At 40.0% G+C, this 14658-nt stretch overlaps 1 protein-coding gene across 6 annotated transcripts in view; it reads right to left on the reverse strand.

The window, feature by feature from the left end:
- LOC115758498 (nephrin) overlaps positions 1–14658 on the reverse strand; it is an 80380-nt gene that overhangs the window by 19497 nt on the left and 46225 nt on the right. For 5 of the 6 annotated variants that reach the window (XR_004017425.1, XR_004017426.1, XR_004017427.1 and 2 more), the window contains exons 4-10: positions 12921–13014; positions 12698–12811; positions 12109–12312; positions 10933–11078; positions 8527–8671; positions 2557–2687; positions 1150–1309 (exon numbers count right to left, since the gene is read on the reverse strand). Coding sequence is in view for 3 of the 6 variants with exons in the window: in XM_030699182.1 (XP_030555042.1) it covers positions 1150–1309; positions 2557–2687; positions 8527–8671; positions 10933–11078; positions 12109–12312; positions 12698–12811; positions 12921–13014 (994 nt within the window). In the remaining 3 variants the exon portion in view is untranslated. Of the gene's footprint in view, positions 1–1149; positions 1310–2556; positions 2688–8526; positions 8672–9325; positions 9360–10932; positions 11079–12108; positions 12313–12697; positions 12812–12920; positions 13015–14658 lie in introns of those variants that run through there. The other variant, XM_030699183.1, reaches the window with a different exon arrangement.

A 14658-nucleotide genomic window follows, 5' to 3' on the forward strand; every position in this document is an offset into this window, starting at 1 on the left:
TTTTATTATCAACTGATAATATTTTGTCAAAGAACAAGCAACATTTTAGTTAGATTACCATCAATTAAGTTAAAACATTTGTTCAAATAGTAGCTGTTAAAGCTGCAAATGCTTCAGGGCTTCAACAAAAACCAAAATGTTAGTGGCCGCTGTCTGCAGCGAAGTTGGCAGCAACGTTGACGTCGACATCGACGTCGCCAAGCCATTTAATTTATGGCCCGAGGCAATGCGTCTGTCTAGCTGCAAGTAGGGGGCGGAACAGCGGCACTTGAGTTGGGGAGCAGCTTGTTGTTGCAACATGTGTAACGCTTAGGGGCAACAAGAGGCGACAGACTAACCGCTAAATCCGGCTGCGAAGCTCATTATGAGCGCGATCAGGAGCCGCGCGGAGGCGCTTGTCAAATTGCTTGAATTAAAGCGCAGCTGCCTGATGCAGCAGCTTCTTGCGACAGTGAAGAATAAGAAGATGTAGAGAAAGAGAAAGAGTTGGCAACATTCCGCGGCCATTTAAATTGAAGCATAATTCCGGAGCAGCTGCAACTGCAGCAACAGCAGCAGCAGCAGCAGCAGTGGCAGCAATGAAATATGAGGCAACGCATGTGGCAAGCATATGAAAAGCGACTGGATTTCCCAGATAAGGCGAAAGGGCCGATGCGGGGCTGCGGGTCGGTGCGCTGGCAAAATGTTGTATTTATGCAAAAAGCGAAATGAAAAATATTTTCACAGCCTTGACTTGCAACTGCGCCGCAGCGAGACGACTCAACTCGAGTTGAGCCCAAGAGCAACAATAAAAAAGAAAATGTAAAAAAATGCAATACATCAAATGCGGCATGGGCGTGGCATGAGGCAGGGTAGAAGCTGCAGCTTGACAACGACGGCAACGACAACGTCGCTGTCTGACTTTATGATAAGAAAAGCATGAATGGAATGGGGAGCGCGGGCGCGGCTGTCTACCAGATAGATGACGCACTCAAACAAAGTGCCAGCCATATTACTCGTAATGCCAACTGATGCAGACAAAACATAAACTGGCAGCAGGACAACAGTTTCTAGGATTATGGCATGCACAGGCCGCTTGATCTATGCCATCTCTCCAGCTCACTCTCCACACCTCTCTCGTAATGCTGCCCTGCATATTTGTATACTCACATTTAACACGCAGCGGCAACTGATTGCTGACCGTTTCGCCTTCATCATTGATGGCGCTGCACGCATAATTTCCCGCATAGTGTTTCGTTATCTTCTGCAGCACCAGGCTCTGATTGGAGCGTATGACACGAGCCGATGTATTGTGCTCCAAGTGAATGCCCTGAAAGCAACCATAAGAATCATATAAAGCACGAATATTTATTATTGACGACAAAAATAAAGTTATTATTATGGCGCCGGAAGCTCGGCGGTTGTGCATAATCGAGAAAATAAAAGGATTTTCCGGTTTAACCTTCCCTGGTCAGGTTATACTGATTTCTATGCTAGGCAATTCTGCAGTTCTTGGCAGTCTTACATATATATTTATTTTCGTGAAGACTAGTTCTCCCAGAGTTAGATAGTCCATAAAAATGATTTCTAAAGAATCTCATTTTATTTCCTAAAATAAGTATAAGGTTTTATTTTTAAAAGAACTTTCGTAACTCTCTCAATGTAAGGAATATCAATAATTAATTCAAATACTGAAGTGTAATCTTTTCTAAAGAATTCATAGAACCTCTCTCAAAATAGGGAGTGCAGAGAAAGGTCTCAAAATGTAGTTTAGGAATTCGAGTGCTAGCTGGCGGAAAGTGCCTAAAATGTACCCCTTTGAACAATTAAAGTATAAATAAATACTAAAATGCAAAATCTCTATTTCTCTGACATTTCTAGAGCGCTCTGCCATATTTTGTCTGCATCTGACGGAGGCAATTTCCATTTGCCAATATGTGTGTGTGAAACAATCGAGTGTCTGTTAAACCACTCAAAGCCCATCCGCAAACAAGAAGCAATGCTTCTGGTATAGCATTCATTCTACTGCTGCTGAGCACCGAGACTTGGCTGACGTCAGTCGTGTGCTCTTTGCTGATTGATTGCGGGCGGCGGCACCGATTGCGACTGCGACTGCGACTGCGAGTGAGCGACAGCCAAAGTGATGTTCAAAATCAATGCCGCAAATCCCAAAACTATTTTGCTCGAAACGGCACATTGCGGAGTTGGTTGCCTGCCCCTTGCACCTTTGTGACCGCCATTCTTGGTGTGAAATGAATTGAAATGAGCAAATGCAGCGCAATGCATCCTAGGGGTAGCATCACCAGCAGCAGCAGCAGCAGCAGCAGAAGCAGGAGCATACGCAACTTGCCAATGTTATTGACACTTAAACAGAAATGAATGGAAGCCAACCAAGCAGACAGCCGGCTCGGAGCCAGGCACAGGACCTGGTTTGACGGACGACCTGGAGCCCAGTTGCTTCTGCCATTGTTGTTTCGGGTTTCGGCAATGGGGTTTTGCGTTTTGGGGTTTAGTTTGTGTTTGGCGGGGCATGCGGACAGACAAGCGCTCACTTCCAGCTGACTTGACGCGACCTACATTATGTAACCACAACAGTTTCCGCCATTGAGGATTCGATTGTACGTGACACTCGAAGTAAACATCGTCGCCTTCCTTGATATCATCCGGTGTCAGTGTGGAGCCCAAGCGCAGCGTTACCAATGGGGGATCTGCAATGATTTCAGAAATAAACAAATTTGTAAGTAATTATAGCAATTAAAACTAATTAATTATGGATTAGTCGCTGATTATAACTGCTTTGAAAAGCTTTGCACAGCAACTGTAAATAATTGTAATTTAATTTAATAATTGTTTTTTTTATTCAATGCATTGACATAATTAATAATCACCAGCTAATTGATTGGACTGTGTGGAACTGTACTCATCAGTGTTGATGATCGTTAATTTAGATAATATTAACTTCTACGAAGCGTGGGTCGAATGTCTTTATAATAATATACTCTATATGTAGAGGCTTAAGTATCAAGTTCCTTTTTCTATCTAAAAACAATATATTTGTTAATCCTTTAACACATCAGAAACAAGAAAATCCTCTACATAAGGCTATTTTAATAATTTTATTCATTTAAATTTCATTTTCTTTAACTTGACTCTGCGCACTTGTTTCCGATTTAGGATAAAATCAGTTAAATTAACTGACAGAGTTATCTTTTTCTTCCATTCTCCTATGCCAAGAAATGCCTTTGTGTTATATTTATAGGAAATAATTGAACTCATAACAAGCCTATATCTATCTGAAATTGTATTCAAAGTATGCAAAAACTCTGTAATATGGTATATAAGTAAATTAGTAATAAGATGATTAAAAGTCAATATATGATAAATGAAACTTGCTGCTTTGAGAACCTTTCCCTAAAGTTAACTAGCTACACTTTATCGTTGCTGCAAGTAGACAATTGTATAAAGCAGCTACTTTACGAACTAAAGACTCAACATTAGAGTTTATAGAGTTCCATATAGTCCCAGAGATGTTATGATTGCCCCTTTCGTGTCATCAGCTGTGCAATAAGTCGAGTGATCTATTTGATTTAATAGTGGCTGCAAATATGAGCGATTTGCTGCAACGACAGGAACATCAACAAAGAGTTATGGGAACAACAATCTAATGGTAGCTGGGCACAAGGACCAAGGATCGCACACACTGGTCTGGCCTGGCTGTGGCCGGGCCTGACTATGCCTGGCGCTGCTTGTGAACATGTGTTGCCGCTTAAGTCGTTTGAATTTGCTTAACGAGCCACAAACTTTGCGACAAACACAGCACAGAACCTCGAAGGAAGGACGTGCACGTGCCAACCTTAATATTGTTGAGTTATTGGCGGCCAAAGCCAAACGGCGCCAGTCAAGAGTTAGACGACAGCAACGACAACAACGACGCCGACGACGACGAGCGGGTCCAAAAGTTTGCTCACTTTAGAATGGCCTCGCAAACTTTACTTTACCCCAGTCCAACCCCCCCAACACTCCTCTTCGACACATGCAAAGGTCTGACTTGGCAGCCGGCACCAATCGCCCCGCCAATCAGCAAAAGTGCTCGAAAGGGACCCGCAGCAAAAACTCTTTCGCCAAAAGTCGCGCCGCCGTATTTCCGCACACATGTTGCAGGCCATTTTTGTGATTATCATTTACCGTTAGCTGCCACCTCGCCCAAACTGAAGGCTGCTAAAACCACCCAAGCCAAAAAAAGGGGGTGGCACTACTTGCCAAGCTTCTGGGGGTGGCCATCGATCGAGGGTTTGCTGAGTTTCGGGCCTCTCAGTTTCCCCCGTAATTTATGTGCAAATGAAAGTCGGTTCATTTGATATTTGGGACGGCTGCGCCACGATTCAGCGATTTTTTCACTGAATTAGTGCACTAAAACTAGCCGCAAATAGAATACAGCTTGGATTTGACTATGGCATTAATTTAGTAATATTTAAAAATATTACTTGCTAAGTTTATATAGCACGAGGTATTGAATATTATACGCTATGCCCATGGAAAATGGAAGAAGGCAGAAAAGCATCTCCGATCCCATGGTGTACAAATTCTTGGTCCGAAGAACGAGCTAGCCCGATCGGTCGATCTCTGAAATATGAAAGCGACAAAAAATGGGTAACTCTATTCTGCGGAATAGAAGAATATATTATATTCTGCAGAACGAGCACCCTTTCTTTGCCAATATCTCAATTTCTCTCCCATTTCCATGATATCGATCAATATAGATTTTAAAACTGGGATTTTCAGAAACTGTAATAGCTAACTACTTCAAATTTGACACATAGGCTGTCGTATAATATACGCTAATTGGGAACATTTCACTTTTTGAGAAATCTTATTAAAAGCTAAAGCTTTGCGCTTTTCTACGGAGCTGGGTGTCGTACTTGGGCCATGAAAGGAAGCCTAACGATAATCAATATAATTTAATTGAATAAACCAATTATCAAATTCACATTCTTTTAAAAATCAATAATCAATAATCCATATAACTGTTGGTATTGATTTGATTAAGTATACCAAATAAACCATGAACTAGTTTTCATTATTTGTTCCTGATTATCCAAGGCTTTGGTTTCGAATGCAACCACAAAATACAACTGTCCATAATAACTGTTCTGAGTTTGTAGACATGACACGGCTTTAACTTTAGCAACATTTATGTAATCTTTAATAGATGTGCATATATATCATCTAGAGGGCATAAACCCTATTGCTATGCTCTAGCATGCGTCCACTTTAAAAATATCAACTCAAATTGCGGCATTGAGAAAAATATCGCGATGCTTTCGCTTTTTCGAAATGCGAGGCACGCACACAGCACAAGCGTCAATGTAGCCCAGCCATAAACAACGGGCAAGGGACATGCACACACACACACACACACTCACACACACTCACACACACTCACACACACACACACACACACACACACACACACACACACACACACACACACACACACACACACACACACACACACACACACACACACACACAACACACACACACACACACACACACACACACACACACACACACACACACACACACACACACACACACACACACACACACACACACACACACACACACACACACACACACACACACACACACACACACACACACACACACACACACACACACACACACACACACACACACACACACACACACACACACACACACACACACACACACACACACACGCACACACACATTTTGTCTCTATAGTGCGCTCATGGGAATCTCTATGTCTGTGATTGCATTGCATGCTTTGTTGTCCTGCTTCCTTGTTTTGCCGGGGCCACATTATAAATTTTAAAACGAGCGTGTCACATACGCACACATCGCGCGCACACATAAAGAAAATTATATGTACGGAATGCAGCAGCTACCACACCACCCCCTCCCCACTCCCCCTTTGGCCCTGGCATAAAGTACGGCAAATGGCCTTGCCAAATGCCGTGCCTAAGAAGCCAAAACGAAGTTGGCATAATAACTCAGGCTTGATGCTGAATAGAGATATCGTATGGGGACAACAGCAACAAGGACATGACACACAACACAACAACAAAAGCAGCAGGATCAACAAATGCGAAACGATGCGGAACATATTTGCCCAATGTGTGCACAAATTAAAAATACGAAAATATAATTGAGATAGCCATAGGCGACTCCAAGATGCGCTATGAATAAGTCTTTTGGCTTATACAGAATTTCGTGCACATTCAAGAAAAGTTTTCCGGCAATGGTTTCTTTAACTAGTTTTAAGGAGGCAAATTTCGGGGAAAGTAATAATATATAAGGCAGTGCCTGCTCCTTGAGAATCTGTGTTAAGATCCCAAAATAAAGTTGCTAAAATTAGCAACTGTTGTCTGGCTTGGCATCGGCCCCTTCTTTCTACATTATAATTTGTAGTTAAATATAGAAACCTATCGAAATAAAGAAACACATCGAAGGTGAATAATTCTTTCAATGGTTGTTAAACCCTTCAAACGTATTGTTACTTTTTGTAAAAATGAAAAAAGCTCTGCTTTAAATGTTCACCTGTAAGATAGGCGTCAGCTCTGCCACTCTTAATTAAGACTTTAGTAAGATTATAAAAATGCATATTCATTTTATATGCTCTTTTTCAAGGTGAGCTTTGCAGTCAAGGCAGGGCCCGAATGACTGTAGGGTAATATGCTTAAATTAAAAAGCATAATTTATATTTATATATATTTTTTTTTTTTTTTAAGTCAAGCGTTTTCCTGCTGCGTGTGTGTGTGTGTATTTATATGAATACTTTGCCGTACGTGCTGATCATAAATTTAACATGCGTCAATGTTAAGAGAAAAAAAATTCCACAAAGCAAACAAATAAAAAATAATATTCTAAAATATAAAATAGGAAGGCAACAAGTATGTGTGGCGCATAAAAAATATAATCATAACACCTTTTATATATATTTTTTGTTTGTGAAGCGTCAAGCCTAAATATCAACATGTTTTTCTTTCTGTGTATTTTCTTTTGTTTACTTCTTTTTGCGTCAGCAGATTGCAGTAAAAATTTAATATTTGAGGATGTGAAAAGCAAAGAAACAACATTACGTGATGTGCCATACATACACACACATGTGTTTGTGTGTGTGTGTGAGTGTGTGTACACAATGTACACACAGCCGAAATAATAAAATACATTCACAGCGGCAAACGCGACGTATACGTAACGCCGCTAGCCTGCAAACTCAACTGTGACTTTGCCACTTTACGATGTCCGCAGTAGTTACTTTGCGGCTATTGACCCATTGGCTCACCAATCCGGTTAACATGTTTGTTACCTTGATATGCTTTATTGAAGCTTTTATAGCTTTTTTGGTATTACTTTATATATATATGTGCTATGATTTTTAGTGTGATCGTAAGCAAGGTGTTATTTTTAATATATATATAATTATATATAAAATTTGCTTAAATAATTTTTGTACGCCCTTCTGAGGATATTAAATTATTTATCATAATAAATCATTTTAATATCTGCAGAGGGGTATAAAAAAAGAAGTACATAATATGTACTAAAAATATGTATGTATATTTTTATAGGTAGGCATAGTTTACGATCAAACTAATAACCTTAGCATATATTTGAAGTAATACCAAGAAATCTATATAAAAAAAAAGAATGTCAAACTAACAAACATATTAGTAACAAATTATCATCATCACAGAACATTATTTTCCAATGATTTCTCCATATGAATAGGACCTTTGGAATATTATTGCTTACTAATTTATTTAAAAAGTTGACAAAGCTTATTCCAAATAACTTGCATTCAATTCTTCATGAATAGCAGATAGATTCTGCATCGCATGGAAGAACCTCTGGAGTATGCTCTCTGATGGAAAAGCATAACAAAACTAGCGACAATCCAACCTCAACAGACCTAACCTTAAATTTGGTCCTACAATAACTATATAAAATAGTTTACTGGTTAGATATATATATATATATATATATTTTTAATTAATATCTAAAATTATGCAATAAACTGTATCTGTTTAGACACTGATAACAGCTGTATCTATAGTGAAAGCATCTACTCTGATAATTTTTTTTTTTTTTTGGCGAAGAGAGGGGGTGGGGGGAATGGTGCATGGGTACGCAAAGTCCTTCATTTAATTTAAGCGGCTGCCATACATTTTGTTAGCCCACATATTTCATTTGGGCGCTGGAGCCGCTGAGGCGCTCCCCGCGGTCGGATTGGGTTATGGGCTGGGAGAGTGGGCTGTTAGCACGGCAGCTGCCTTCTGGCCCATGGCAAATTATTCACAATTTGTCATTTGTCTTTGATTTATTTGCATTTTAAAGGCTTTCAACGGCGACGACGTCGACAGCGCCGACGTAATAAATTTAGCTGGCTGTCTACCTTTCTGCTAGCTGTCGGCAAATGCTTATTTTTTGTTATTTTCAGCGTATACAGTATATATGTACATATATATTTTAGACTTAAACACAATTTGTAATACTTACAAACGACATTCAATTTCCACATGGTCTCCAAATAAAGGCCGTTCACATTTGGATTTTCCGCACGGCATGTTATCGATTTGCCATCGTCGTCTGTGGTGGGCACAAAGCTCAGCTCCGAGCGTGTCGAGTTCTTTGATATGTCGTCCTGGAAAATGTGTTGCTGCATTAATTAAGTTTCGGCCTCAGACCAGAGAGTAGACGATCCCCAACCACCCCTCCCCGTCCACCACTTTACAACGAAAATGTCCTGAGGCGCAGTTCTTCGTTTTATTCTTTGTTTTCTTTGTGTGTGTGTGTGTTATTTTTTTGCAAATTTGTCGAAATATTTTATGTTTGCAATTTAAAATTTATTGCTGCATACTTTGGGTTTTATGTGACTTGTGTGGGCACATTTTATAGCGCCAAGCAGCAACAACAACAACAGCTACAACTACAACATCTATAACACGTAATTAGTTGAGCTGTTGTAGTCGTTATTCTTGCTGTTAGCTGAACGGGTCATAAAATTGTTCATTTTTAACCGTGTGTCGCCCCCTCCCCTGGCGACCAGTCGCCAAAACTTGCTAAACGGCTGCAAAGGCGTGAAATATGCCCTCACATATACCTGCTCCGGTAAGTGGGTGTTAGTGTTTAAGCCCTATCGAAGGTGCTAAAAGGCGGACAGTTAGCGACCTGCTTTCACATCGTAAAAACGTTATTTTCAGTGTCAGAGTCCAAGGCAAAAGGAAAAAAAAACAAGCTATAAATATTTAAAAGAAAAAACTTGACTTTCCGAACGGAATGGAACTGTGAGGAAAACCTGTTTTCCTTAACAGTTGGCAAAGTTCTTTAGAATAAAATTTCTTTAGTTCTTCCAAGAATTTGAGTATTAAAAAATATATAAAAAATCGAAGATAATTATTTAACAAAAAGAAAAAAGTTTTCCGAACGGAATGAAATTGTAAGAAAAGCCTGTTTTTCCTAATAGATGGCAAAGAAGAAATTTAACACGAAATTTCTTTGCTATTATTTAAAAAAGAATAAAGTCAATAAATATGTAAAAGAAAATCCATGCTTTAAATGACATTAATTGTTAGAAAAATTCTTCCAGAAAACTGCTTACAAAAGAACTAAACAGACTGTATAATTAACTCGAGTACGTTTATTACCAGGTACTGCTTTCCTTATATTATTTTTTTCGACAATTAAAAATGGTTTAACCTAGTTTGAAATGAATTTGTTAGACTGTCCTCAAAAATATTCTAACAACAATTTCGATCAAGGCAAATGGCATGTTTAGACTAAAGCCATGACTACCTAATTAGCTGCAATTCGCAACGAGCAACTCGATTGTCGGCGAGTCGTTGGCCCCAAACGTTGATTAATGTCGTGCCCCATATAAAGTTGCTAGACTTTAGTTTGTACCCGAAATATGCACATGTCTGGCAGCACACACACTGACACACTCACACACACACCGACTCATACAGCCCACCCACAAGGTCCGCATATTAGAGTGGAAACTAAGGCACCAAAAGGCATGTATAACATGTCTAAAGGCCAGTCTGTCTAACAGTCTCTCCGACTGTCTGTCCGAATGTCTGTCCGACTGTCTAGCTAAACTAGACTGAGGGCGGCCACTTGCCGCATTACGGCAACTTTATGCCACGTGAAAAACTACTGAAAAACATTTCCGGTCTTTAAAGGAGTGTAGCTGCAAACGGCAAAGCAATCAGCGGCGGTATGCATAAGCGAGTATGCATATAAGACGGACGGACATGGACATAAACAACAACTGTTTTGGGTTCCGGACAGTGGGTAAACGGGGCAGTGGCAGCGCTAGCGGGGGCGGGGGCTGGGCAAGTCAACAGCGGAGCGGCACAAAAATGAATTGCAACAAAATTGCGCTAAAACTCCCATAAATTTGTCCAAAGTTAAAACAAAAAAGGCACAAAAAAAAACACAGCAACAACAACAACCACAACAAATGAAAATGGCAAAGGAAAAGCGTAGCAAATAGTAGAAAATGCAAAGGGTTGCGCAGCCGGAGGGTCGCAGGTCGGGGGCGGGGCAATACATTGTGTATTGTGGAGTTTATATCACATTATCTGTGTTTATTCAAACGGTGAGTGCGGAGCGCGGCGAGTGTGAGCCACGCCCAGCGACAACAAGTGGGTGTTACCCACCCACAAGTCCCTCGTTGTGGAAGAGTTACGAGCTGCGGTGTGTGTGTGTGTGTGTGGCTTGGCTGTGCAAATACAATAACTTATCGAGCTGAACGTGAGTCAGTCAACACCCCCACAAACCCAACCTTAGGTAGGTAGACCACAAGTGTGTTGGGCAGAGTACGTCAATTGCGGTCATGTGCGAATCACCCCTACCCTTTGCCAACTACTGCCACCTCACCCCCTCGCAAACTCAACTCACCTTTGTGCGTCGCAATTGACGTTTTCCCTTGTACCAAGTGATGATGGCATTCGGACGCGAACCCGATGATTCACATGTAACTTCATAGCGTCGATCGGCAATCATTGAACTGGGTGGTTCCAGAATTTTTACAGTCAATGGCTTTACTGTGAATAGAAGTAGAAAAAATCGGTTAATATTATTCGCAATTTGAATAATGAAAATTGAGCACACAAAAAAGATTGCATAACACAGTAGTTTCTTTAGTTTTTTTAAGGCAGATTAAAGAAACTATATTACAGCTCTGTATATTCCCATATTCTTTCGCTTTTGAACTTAAAAAATAATTATTAAGTAGAGCTTTCAACAATTTGTAACTAACGAACGTTAAAAACTAACGACTACATATGGCTGACTCCATAGGTCCCCATAGGCCCCCATTGGTCCCTATATATAAATGACCCTCTTTGGCTAAGGCAACAATTTGTTGTGCTGTTTGCTGTAAAGAGCTCGGGATATGGAGCGAGGTTAATGTTAGGCTTAACGCCCCGTCATTCGTTCATTTCTGTAAACATGTAATTATTTAATGGCCACTTTGACGAGCTATATGCGCGGTATTTAACCCTAAGAATGTCAGGTTTATTTGTGTAGCGTTACAATCGTGAAAAATATTGAATATGATTTGTTTGTGTTTACACAACAGGCGAGTTGTTTAGTTAACGTGCTGCAAATAACTACGAAGTTCCGATATTAAAAGATAATATTTTCTTTGATTAAATATTAATTTAGTTAATTGAGATTCGGAACTAAGTATAATTGATTTGTAATAAAAATGATTAGGGTTTACTGAGTGTCAGCGGGGACTATGGAATGTCTGAGTAGAGTTTGGCTCTAAACATAATTAGTCATTATTTGAATCAAAAAAAATGTAGATCTAAACTCAGGCTTTAGTTGTTCCTAGAGAAAATATTGATATACTAATTTATTTCAATATGGTATGGTCCCTCTATGGGTTATATAAAACCGCCTGCTAAGCCTAGGGTTATTAAGTCCCACAATAAATAACATAACCTTGACGATAGCACAATTCTGGTCTAGAATCAAACCTAAGCGAGCTGGTCTTTTTTTTCTGTGTTTTTTTTCAGGTCATGTGCGGTTGTTTTAGACAAATTTATTAGCCAGACAAGTTGCACTTACGGTGCATATCGAGTATGAAGCTCTTCTCCTTGGGCTTATCTAATTGCGTATTCAATGCCTGGCATGTGAATACGGAATTTAAATCGTTGCGCTGCACCGATGGCCACAACAGTCGATTCTCGATAACATCGCCGGAATTGTGCTCGTTTTGATTGTCGACAAGTAGTCCATTCACAAGCCAGCGGACCTGTGGTTGTGGTCGACCTATGAAATAGAGTCGAACAAGAACAAAGAACAAAAAAAAATACAATAGTTATATACACATCAACATATGGGGACTGTGCGAAGCGGCAGCTAGAAACGGCGCAAATTAAAAAGTCAAGTTTTGGACTAAAAAAAAAAAAAATAGCGCAAAGAAAACCGAAAGCAAACTTTGTGATATTTTCATTTTCGGTCAAAGTGCGGCTTGAGGTTTTTCTTTTGCTCTCTGTTTTTTTTTTTTTTTTTGCTGGCCAAAGCTTTTAAGGAAATTAACAGGAAATTGTCTAGCCGGTCGAGCGGATATAGCCATGTGTGTGAGGCATAGCAAAAGCAAAAGGGGGCGTGGCCACTGGCAATGGGGTTAAGCCAGATAGTTGGGCTTACTTACCGCCCACCACACGACAAGTGATAACAATATCATCGCCCTCCTGCTTGGGACCCAATTTTGTGCCATTCTGTTGACGACCCCAACGGTCCAGTATGATGGGCTGCTCCGGAAGTACTAAAAAGAACAACAGCAACAACAACAACAACAACAACATCAATTGATAGTTAAGTGTACGTGTAGGCGTAAGTGTGCCTGTGTGCCTGTCAGCATTTCAGATACTCACTTATTACAGACAAATTGAAACGGAAGCTTTGCGTTTGAGCTGTGCGAAAATCGACACGACAACGGTAAATGCCTTGATCATGCCTTTTGATATCCTGCAAAATTCCATACGTTATATTATTATATGTGTGCGAAAGGAAACAGATGATTAGCATACACACGTATACACACACACATACACACACACACACACTGCACACACCCACAAAACAGTTGGTTCTGCTTATGGTTATGTAATTTTCAATTATTGCATGTCACTTAAGTCCTACAACTATGTGGTCTGTGCTGTGGCCAAGTCGTGCAGGACTTGAGATATATATCGAACCTCCGGCCAGGCAATTATGCACTCCCAGGTATTGAAGCTAGTGCACATTTGGTTCAGTTAATTGTGGCTATGATTAGTTAGTCAATGAATGGATATATATATTACTCTGATTGGTTCTTTCATTAAGATTTGAATTTATCATCATCTTGCTCTGTGTGTTGTAATAAATGAACTAGTTCGGTGAAACGGCTTAAAACCTGCTCCAGTTAGTTGTCATTAGCCATATGCATGTTTAGCAATAAATTATTAAACTTTATTAGCTAGCTGAGACACACTTTTTCACTAATTAATTCATTAATTTATTAATGACGATTCGACTTTTCAATGGATCTTTAATAGATTTTGAGCACCTTTATATCCTAGTATTTAAAGGTAATACCCGAATATCTTAGAACAAAATATATCATTATTTTACATATTCACATAAAATTTATAAATCCTAATTGAGAAATACTTGTTACAATTACATTTTTCCATGTATTTATCACTAAATTCTTACACTTATAATATCCCATCTACCCCTTAAGCATCCGTTGCTGTTTTCTCTAACTACTTGTATGCAATTTACAGTCCGTATGGCGTCAGGCTAATTGTCAGGCAATTGAAACGCAATTAAAATTAATTTATAAAGTCAACTCCTCGCCCAGATCCCAACCATTTGTCGCACATTATTCATATTCGAGTTATATATAAATGTTTTTGTAACATCGTGTTGTGTGCCTCGCTTGCAATATGAAGTTGATGCAACCGCGAGTGGCAAATTTATGGGCGGGATCAGGCTGCCTCTTCGTGTGCATTTCACATTCATTTCCGAATGTGTGTGTGTGTGTGTGCACATGCAGCTCGTTAACGTGCAGACAGAACCTCTCCCCAACCAGGCTGTCTAAGACCAGGAATTGTCCAAGGATTCCTACACTCTGGAACCCGAAGCCAACTCAAGTTGGCCTTTAAAAGTCAACCGCTTGTGGCGCAAAGACATGCCGAGGCGTTGGCTCAAGTAGCTGCCATATTGTGTGCGGGTGTGCGTGTGTGTGAGTGTCTGTTTGTGTGAGTGTGTGAGTGTGCATTGCATGACAATAACGGTAAATCAAGTTATCTGTAAACATGCAAGACATTAATAAACATTTCGCGTGCGCGAAGCAATTTAACAACTTTTGATATCTAAATTTGTTTTCGCATTGCCTCAGCCGCAGTCGGAGTCGCAGTCACCGTCGCAGTCACAGCTTTCTACTGTTATTTAGCATTCCGTTTCTACTCCCTTTTCATGGCCCTTTTCCCTATATGTTTCTTTTTTTTGCAATATGTTCGGTACTTCCGTTTACTGTTACTCGCGCTGACTTAATTTTTAACACGCATTCGCAATTCCAATTGCAATTCCATTTTCGGATATAAAATTGAATGCGCTTTTAGATAA

Source organism: Drosophila novamexicana, unplaced genomic scaffold (genome assembly GCF_003285875.2).
Source record: "Drosophila novamexicana strain 15010-1031.04,08,12 unplaced genomic scaffold, DnovRS2.1 tig00000193-arrow-pilon, whole genome shotgun sequence".
Lineage (NCBI taxonomy): Eukaryota > Metazoa > Arthropoda > Insecta > Diptera > Drosophilidae > Drosophila > Drosophila novamexicana.